Source organism: Engraulis encrasicolus, chromosome 24 (assembly GCF_034702125.1).
Source record: "Engraulis encrasicolus isolate BLACKSEA-1 chromosome 24, IST_EnEncr_1.0, whole genome shotgun sequence".
NCBI classification, from domain to species: domain Eukaryota; kingdom Metazoa; phylum Chordata; class Actinopteri; order Clupeiformes; family Engraulidae; genus Engraulis; species Engraulis encrasicolus.
Window position 1 is genome coordinate 18,141,028 of NC_085880.1, and position 10,000 is coordinate 18,151,027.

The following is a 10,000-nucleotide window of genomic DNA, read 5'->3' on the forward strand; positions in this document are numbered from 1 at the left end:
CCAAAATCAAACTGTTTGGCATTAACACAACTCGATGTGTTTGGAGGAGGAGAAATGCTGCCTATGATCCCAAGAACAACACCTTCTCCAACATCATAAATGAAAGTGGTAACATTATGTTTTGAGGTTGTTTGTCTGGCCAAGACACAGGACAACTTCACATCGTCAAGAAATGGATGGAAGGAGACATGAAAACGTACAATGCTGCATGCCAACCTCTTTCCCACCACCACTAGACTGAAGGTGGGTCATGGATTGGCCTCCCAATATGATTATAATCCATAACATACAGCCCAAGCAACGAAGGAGTAGCTCAAGCAGAAGCATATTAAGGTCATGAAGTGGCCTAGACAGTTTCCAAACATTAACCCTATACTAATCCTGTGAAGGGAACAGAAGCTCCCATTTGGCAAGCTACAGTCATACAACTTAAGTGATTTAGAGATGATCTGCAAAGAAAAGCGGACAAAAATCCTTTCTAATATATCCACAAACATTGTCATTAACTCAAAGAAACATCTGACCTCTGTATGAGAAAACAAGGGCTTTGCCACCAAGTAATTTTGTCTTCTTTGACTAGAGGGGTCAAATACTTATTTTCCTCAATGGAATACAAATCAATTAAAATATATTCTTCAAAGTCATTTTCTGGATTTTCTTTTTGATATTCTGTCTCTCTATATTAGAATACATTTTATCATTAATATTATAGAATTATCATGTCCTTATTAGTGGGCAAACCAGCAAAATCAGCAAGGGATCAAATACTTATTCTCCTCACTGTACATGCACACACGCATGCACGCACGCACGCACGCACGCACGCACGCACGCACGCACGCACGCGCACACACAGTTTAGTACTTTTATTTGGATCACCACACAGGGAAGGAATACAGATCCAAACATTAATGGAAATGTTCTGCAGATTGGCAAGTACGATGAAATCAGAATAATAAGTCCATTAGTCTCTATGGATAGATGTGACATCTCCGTCTCCAAATGGACAAGCTTCCTATTATGGCAGAGATTGAATAGAATTTGGTCAGTGCCTTTGCACACACACACGCACGCGCACACACACACACACACACACACACACACACACACACACACACACACACACACACACACACAAACACACACACACACACACACACTCTCGCACACACACACACACACACACACACACACACACACACACACACACACACACACACACACACACACACACACACACACACACACACACACACACACACACACACACATTTTCAGTAGAACTGCACCCTGCACTTATCTCCACAAACAACAACTGTACGCTCCATGAAATGCACATGTTTTGTAGCATACAAAATGCTTAATCACAGTGCATGATGGTTACAAAGGGACACATGCGCGTGCGCACACACACACACACACACACACACACACACACACACACACACACACACACACACACACACACACACACACACACACACACACACACACACACACACACACACACACACACACACACACACACACACACACACACACACACACACACACACACACACACACGCACTTTGACAGGAAAGCGTTTCCTTCTTAGCCTCTTCTAATGGCTCTGGAAGCCGTGTGTGTGCTGCTAAAGACATTAGTATGCAGCGGGGGCCTCGACGTGTTTTAAGGGCAGAAAAAAGGGAGATAATTCTAGAATGCATAATTCATGTTTTGCTTGTTTGGAATAATATGGTATGAAATATTCATCACCGGAGATTTTTTTTTTGCTATCTATCTCACCGCAATCTGCTTTGGTGGTCTTTATGTTTTTTTTGGGGGGGGAGGGGTGTATGTGTGTGTGTGCTTGTGCTTGTGCGTGTGCACGTGTGCGTGTCTGTCTGTCTGTCTGTCTGTGTGTGCGCGCAAGTGTATGAGTGTGTGTGTGCGTACATACGTCTGTGTCTATGTCTGTATCTGTGTCTGTGTGTGTGTGTGTGTGTGTGTGTGTGTGTGTGTGTGTGTGTGTGTGTGTGTGTGTGTGTGTGTGTGTGTGTGTCTGTGTCTGTGTCTGTGTCTGTGTCTGTGTCTGTGTCTGTGTCTGTGTCTGTGTCTGTTTCTGTGTCTGTGTCTGTGTCTGTGTCTGCGCTTGTCTAGATGACCCGGTCAGGCGCCAAATCCAGAGCAAACTAGATGGCTTCAGTCGACGCGGTCACTGCCCAGAGCGGCTTCTGTGTTAATTGCCCCCCAATTGTCTAAAAACCTGTCATTTCCTTTTGTTTTGTTTGAATTGAAAGGCGGCTTGTTAATGTTAATTCCCACCATATGAAATGAAAAATGGGAATTAGAGGATGTCACACGTTATGCACACTCTCTGGCTCCTTTCCTGTTTTTAATCTGCCTATTTTCTGTCAGTTTATTTCACATCTCTCTCTCTCTCTCTCTCTCTCTCTCTCTCTCTCTCTCTCTCTCTCTCTCTCTCTCTCTCTCTCTCTCTCTCTCTCTCTCTCTCTCTTTCTCCTTTTGTCTCTTTTTCTCTCTTTCTCCTTTTGTCTCTCTTAATCTCTTTCTGTCTCTCCACGAAACCACACTTGTTGATAATCTCTAACGCTAGGGACACATGCAGGCGAAACGAGCGAAGCGAAGAGAGGCAAAATTCACTGCTCCATACTGACAGCTCAACCATCATCAGGTCTCCACGACAAATCAAATAGAAACTATCTTTTCTGTTGTTGATTTGATTGGCCACCGCAGGTGAAATTTGCTCCTAATTTGCATTATATTAAACTTGAACGAACAATTTCTCTTCAGTTCGCTCCTGTTCGCTTGCCTTCGCCTTCCACGTAGGAATGAATGTCGAAGTTCGCTACCCTTGCCCAAATTCATGTCTGCCTTCGCCTTCCACGTAGGAATGAATGTCGAAGTTCGCTACCCTTGCCCAAATTCATGTCTGTCCCTAGCGTAATGGTTCCCTGCACTCTTTCAACACTCATTCACCCCCCAACCTCCTTTTCTGTCGCTCTCTCCCTCTCTCCCTCTTTCTGTCACTTCCATCACTTTTTCTTTTTCTCTCCCTCTCTCTCACTTTCTGTCACTTCCATCACGTCTCTCTCTTTTTTTTCCTCTTTTTTCTCTTTTTCCATCACCATTTCTTCACCTTCCTTTCTTCTCTTTTCCACCTCTTTCCACATTTCGTTGCGGTGTAAGATCTTGTCATCAGGTGGTTGACTTTTGAGTGGTGAGAGAGAGAGAGGTGTTCCATTCGTTTGGTTGCTATGGTAATTGAGCTGCGCTCATTAAGCAGGGTCTGGTTTGTGCGTTTGACACTATAGATGAGTAGAAACTAAGCTCCCTAGGCAATATTTTTTCCTTCCTTCCTTCATCCCCTCTTTTTTATCCCTTTCTTACGTAAACATGCTGCTGTGAAACCCCAGTGACACTCGGAGATAGTCTTTGCACTGTAGTGTTGTGTTGGGGCTGTGAGTGTGGTGTCCACCTTTCCCCACATTTTTCCCAACACATATCAAGCATTTTATAAGAATATCTTTGTTAAAACTCCTCATCAGGTGGTTGACTTTTGAGCAGATCTGACAGAGAGAGCGAGGTGTTCCATTCGTTTGGTTGCTATGGTAATTGAGTTGTGCTCATCAGGCAGGGCCTGGCATATGTGATTGACACAAGGGTGAGGAGAAACCTCTGTCTTCCCTTCCTTCCTTCCTTCCTTCCTTCCTTCCTTCCTTCCTTCCTTCCTTCATCCCCTCTTTATTGTATCCCTTTCTTATGTAAACATCCTATGCTGCTCCTGTGAAACCCCAGTAACACTCAGAGACACTCCGGGCTGTGAGACAGTAGTGGTTGGTGTTGGAGCTGTGAGACTGTGGTGGTGGGGTTGGGGCTGTGAGACTGTGGTGGTGGAGTTGGAGCTGTGAGATTGCGGTGGTGGTGTTGGGGCTGTGAGATTGCGGTGGTGGTGTTGGGGCTGTGAGACTGTGGTGGTGGGGTTGGGGGGCCTGTGAGACTGTGTGTCTTTTGTTTTTATCAACAGAGGCGGCCCTCATGGGTGGGGGGGTGCAGTGAAAAGTCGTTGTGCTGGAACATCAAACGTCATATGATGATGTGACTCGGGGAGCAGGCTCTTAATCCCAGCGTGGAGGGAGCTATATGCTCAGTAGCTACACACACAGGCTGACACACACACACGCGCACACACACACACACACACACACACACACACACACACACACACACACACACACACACACACACACACACACACACACACACACACACACACACACACACACACACACACACACACACACACACACAAACACACACACTACACACGCATGGAGGGAGCTATATGCTCGCTAGCTCGTCTGCCTGCCTGCCTGCACTCTCGCTCTCCCTGGCTGGCGTCATTAAGGCCAATGTTTACTTGGCTTCCACGTTTGATATCTCCCTTCATGCCTCCCTCGGCTCCTGGTCACACGCTGCATGTGGGGCATACACTATGTGCACAGCGCACACACATAAGAGCACTCACATGCTCACACACATGCATATCCACACACAACTTCATACACGCACATACACACACAGGCTCATACACACAGACTCACAGACACACCTGCCAAGGGGGCCCTGATTGGAATTGTAATATTGAAATATTCATCTGTCATGTTGAGTACAGCTGGCAGCTGATGTTATCCTTAACTCCTAGCTCATAATTATGACACTGTCTATGTATATTTGAAGCGAAATGTACCCTCCGTGCGGGCCCACAAGCAACCTAGCCTAGGGGCCCAAGGCCATATTAATCAGGCCGAGCACACACACACACATTCTAACAGAGGCACCTTTCACATATGAGGGGTGGCTTTAAGCCCAAAATGCCCAGGTGCATGATACAGTAGAAGCCATTTTCGTATGATACCTTGCTTGACTCAGTCCACTGTATAATGAAGATTGACCAATGGGCTGCCCTGTCTAAACTGAGTTCCTATGAAAAAAGCAAACTAACAAACAAACAACAACAGCAGTATCAGCACCTGGGGACTGTCGCCCCCCTGGGGAAATTACCTGTATGCCAGATTACCCCGTAAAACAGATTCCAGCGCTTTCTATGGAGACACGTGACAATGCCCTAATCAAAGCCTGTCAATGTCTTCCTTCTCCTCAATGCCCCCGTTCCACCCCAGCCTCAGCACTGACAGCCAGTTATTCAGTTCAGATACCGCCATGGCCATAACAGAAGACCACTTTAATGTGTTGGTATCCTCCAATGTTACGTGCAATCTAAGAAACCTTCAATGTCAGGGGACTTCGAAAGTATCCCGCCGCTGCTGCCGCCCATGCTTGGAATTGTATGGCTCTTTTCTAATGTACAGTTTGGGCCTCAGAATTGTTTGAGAAATAATTAATGGGTGGCGTTGAATGGCACTCATTCTAGCAGTAATGATGAAACTATTCTTCTTGCACCACGCTTCACACCACCACCACCACCACCACCACCATTCTCGCCTCACCCACCCAACTCCATGGCCTCGTAGCTGTCTGTTTGAAGCATGCCGTTGTCATGTGATGTATGTATGCCTTATCTTGCTCAGAATTTCTGCATCTTCAAAGGCTTTGGTTGGGGGGGTGGCTGGCGGTCTTGGAGGCTGGTGGCGAGGCGAGGAAAGGTTGGGTGAGTGGAGCAGGGCTGGACTGGCCATCTGGCATAAGGGGCATTTCCCGGTGGGCCCGGCACCCTCGTGGGCCCCTATTTTCAGAAATGTTAAAAAATTACTAATAATTATTAATGTTTTTTTTTTTTTGACATTTCTGAAAATAGGGGCCCACGAGGGTGCCGGGCCCACCGACGAGTCAGTTCTGTGCCGCTAATTATGAGAGGCCCCTTTAAGCCAAAAATGCCCGTGCCCCTATTCCTCTCCCAGTCCAGCCCAGGAGTGGAGGGTGGTGTGTGGGTGGGGGTGCGGGTGGTGGGTGGCGAATAATGGAAGTTGTTAAATGGCTGTTTGAATGGCACGTCAGTCCTCCTTTTCTTCCACCGCCATACTATACCGTACACACAGCGCTTTAATGACTGTGATTACGTTTATGAATAGAGCTGCTCAATGAGAGTACAATATGAAATGGGGGGCTGCTCTATCTGGCCTCTACTGGCTGTTTGTATGGTATATGGCACGTACGTACGTGCCGCCGGGGTGCCCCGGGGTCGTTTGTCACCATACAGGCTGCCCGGGGCGTGATTGATGTGGCGGGGGACACACACACCTGGGATGGAGGGAGAGGGGGACGTAAAACCAGAGGGGGGTTGCTAAGGCGGAGGAGTGGCGCAGTGCAGGGCACGCAGGCAGGCAGTCAGGGAGGCAGGCGAGCAGGCGGGCGGGCAGGCGGGCAGGCAGGGAGGCGGGCAGGCATGGAGGTGGGCAGGCAGACCTGCAGGACGGCAGGGAGACAGGCTGGCAGACAGGGAGGCAGGGAGGCAGGGAGGCAAGCCGTCAGGCAGGCAGGCAGGCAGGCAGGCAGGCTGGCAGACAGGCAGGGAGGGAGGCAGGGAGGCAAGCCGTCAGGCGGGGAGTACCCCACACAGGGCTGAGCAATTAAGCTGTTTTCTCACTGTTAATTAAAAGCTAATTAAGGCAGTGCGACAAGAGGAGCTGGCTGTCTATAGTAGCGTGTTATACCCCCCACCCCCCAATTGCTTGCAGAGAAGAGGAGGCACATCAGATGCTCTCAACCTGTTGTTCTCTCTCTCTCTCTTTATCTTTCTCTTTCCCTCTCTCTCTCTCTCTCTCTCTCTCTCTCTCTCTCTCTCTCTCTTTCTCTCTCTCGTCTGTTTTTTTCTGTCTCTCTTTCTTGTTTTGCTCTCCCTCTCCCTCTCTCTCTATCGTGTGCGTGCGTGCGTGTGTGTGTGTGTGTGTATGTCTGTGTGTGTATGTCTGTGTGTGTATCTTTGTGTCTGTGTGAATGTGTATCGCAAGTGTATTTCTTGTATTTTTTTCTCCATATGGTTTACACTGTATCTATCTATGTACAGTATCTCCCGCTCTGTCTCTATTTGTATGTAATATACCTGCATCTCTCGCTGGCTCTCTATCTATCTATCTATCTATCTATCTATCTATCTATCTATCTATCTATCTATCTATCTATCTATCTATCTATCTATCTATCTATCTATCTATCTATCTATCTATCTATCTATCTATCTATCTATCTATCTATCTATCTTCATCTCTCCGTGTCCATTATATTGACATGTCAGTCAGTATATCTCATCTCCCTTCCTGTTTAAATCAGACTCTAGCCATGTTCTCCCATGATTCCCCTTATTCTCGTCTGGTCTCTGAATGTACGGCATCTCACACTCTGCACACATACAGTGTCTATATTTTTGTATGTATGTACTGTACTGTATGTGTCTCTGCGGTACCTTGTCAAGGCAAATCAGCAGTGTTTCCATGTTTTTTATTATATTTTTCATCTCTCTCTCTCTCTCTCTCTCTCTCTCTCTCTCTCTCTCTCTCTCTCTCTCTCTCTCTCTCTCTCTCTCTCTCTCTCTCTCTCTGCAGGGCCGTCGAGGAAAACCAGGAGACCCAGGCAAGCCAGGACCACCTGTGAGTAGGATTTTCTTTTTCTGATTTAAATATGCGCTCACACACACACACACACACACACACACACACACACACACACACACACACACACACACACACACACACACACACACACACACACACACACACACACACGCATATGCACGCACGCACGCACGCACACACACACACACACACACACACACACACACACACACACACATCTTCATCTTGCCGCAGCTGAAACAGCCTTGGATAGAATTACTCACCCCTCCCTCCTCTTCTCTCCTTGCTCTTTCTCGTCCTCCTTTATCTTCCCTTCTTCTTCCTCTTCCTTCTCTTCTACTCTCCCCATCCTCTTCCCTCCCTCTTCTTCCTCCTGCTCCTCCTCCTCTTCTGTTTCCTGTCCTCCTCCTCCTCTTCATCCTCCTCCTCCTCCTTCTCCTTCTCTTCCTCCTCCTCTTCCTCATCACCCTATCCCTCCCTCCTCTTCCTCTTCCCTGCTTCCTCTTCCTCTTCCTCCCCCTCTTCTCCTCTCCTCTCCCTCCTTCCTCTTCCTCTTCTCATTCTCTTCCACCTCATCATCTTCCTCTCCTCCTTTTCCTCTTCTCTTCTTTCTCTTCCTCCCTATCCTCTTCCTCCTCTTCATTTTCCTCCTCCTACTACTACTCTTCATCACCCTCATCTTCCTCATCATGATCTTCCTCATCCTCTTCTTCCTCATCCTCCTCTTCCTCCTCCTCTTCCTCCTCCTCCTTTTCCTCCACATAGATCCAAATCCGATCTATCAGATCCCTGTAGGCTTCGCCCTGACAAGCCAGCTATTTAAAAACAAACACATAGCCTGCTGCTACTGCTGCTGCTGCTGCTACTGCTGATTTACAAGTGAAAGTAGAGCATGTGGTTTTAACTCCTATGGCTTCATTTGGGGGTCTGTGTGTCGAAGTGGGAGGTTACAATAGATAATGGATTGACACAAAGCATGCACATACATACATGGACAGGTCCACACATGCACACATGTATGTATGCACACACGCACGCATGCACGCACGCACGCACGCACGCACGCACGCACGCACGCACGCACGCACGCACACACACACACACACACACGCAGACACGCACGCACACGCACACGCACACACACACGCACACGCACACGCACACGCACACGCACACACACACACCTCAGCCTGCCATACTGTGGGTGTCTGAGCTGAGCTGGGGTATTAGTAGGCATCAGATCGATCTGAGGTTCATCCATCAAGCCGTTGCGTGCCAAACAATTCAATGACTTTTTTTGGTGTGTGTGTGTGTGTGTGTGTGTGTGTGTTTGTGGGATCCCCACAGGGGTATATTAAGCGCATTGTCATGCAGTAAAGGTTATTGATGCTTATTATGAATGTGCCCAAAAGGGGCTGGTTGGCTGTTTGAAGTATGGCGTGGCGTGGCGGGCACGACTGGAGCGCTGCCGATAATCAATATGACAAATGCGAGGCGAATGTCAACAACCCTTGTGGTTGTACACACACACACACAAACGTGCGCACACATGGAGACAAGAGCACACACACACACAAACACACACACACAAGCGAAGCGCAGGCACACGGGCGCACACACGGACGCATGCACAAACACAAACACAAAAGCGCACGCACGCACACGGGCACACACACAAGTGCACGCACAGGGGCGCACACACGGACGCACGCACACACACACACACATCACATGCACATGTGCTTGCACATGCATGCACACATGCACACATGCACACACACACACACACACACACACACACACACACACACACACACACACACACACACACACACACACACACACACACACACACACACACACACACACACTAAGAAGCTAAGGATACTCAGATCCTAAGGTAGCTAACCATAGCCCTCCCCTCAGCTGCATACTGTATAAAGTAACAGTCACACACGCACGCACGCGCGCGCGCACGCGCACACACACACACACACACACACACACACACACACACACACACACACACACACACACACACACACACACACACACACACACACACACACACACACACACACACACACACACACACACACACACACACACACCAATGTCTTTGGTGCCAAGAGTTTGATTTGTTTCCAACTCCATATGAACAAAGCCTTGCCTTAATCCTTCTGACTCCTGCAGAGATTTGCAGTTATTGATTCATATTACTGCCGTCGTGTCTCTGTCCCTCATCGTCAGGCAGATGTATAGTTGGCTCTATGTGTTGCTGCTTGCCTTGAAATTAGACATTTCATCTCTTGTTTTGCTCTGTCTATTCCTGTCTTTCTACCATTGTTTGCTCTCTCTTTCTCTCTCTCTGCCTCTGTCTCACTCTGCCTCTCTCTCTGTCGATT

The 10,000-nt window shown here is 48.0% G+C and overlaps 1 protein-coding gene across 1 annotated transcript in view; it reads left to right on the plus strand.

Annotated features, from left to right (window-relative positions):
• LOC134441009 (collagen alpha-1(XIX) chain) overlaps window positions 1–10,000 on the plus strand; it is a 283,761-nt gene that overhangs the window by 138,862 nt on the left and 134,899 nt on the right. The window contains exon 19 of the mRNA XM_063191198.1: window positions 7,566–7,610. Coding sequence (XP_063047268.1) covers window positions 7,566–7,610 — 45 coding nt within the window. The remainder of the gene's footprint in view (window positions 1–7,565; window positions 7,611–10,000) is intronic.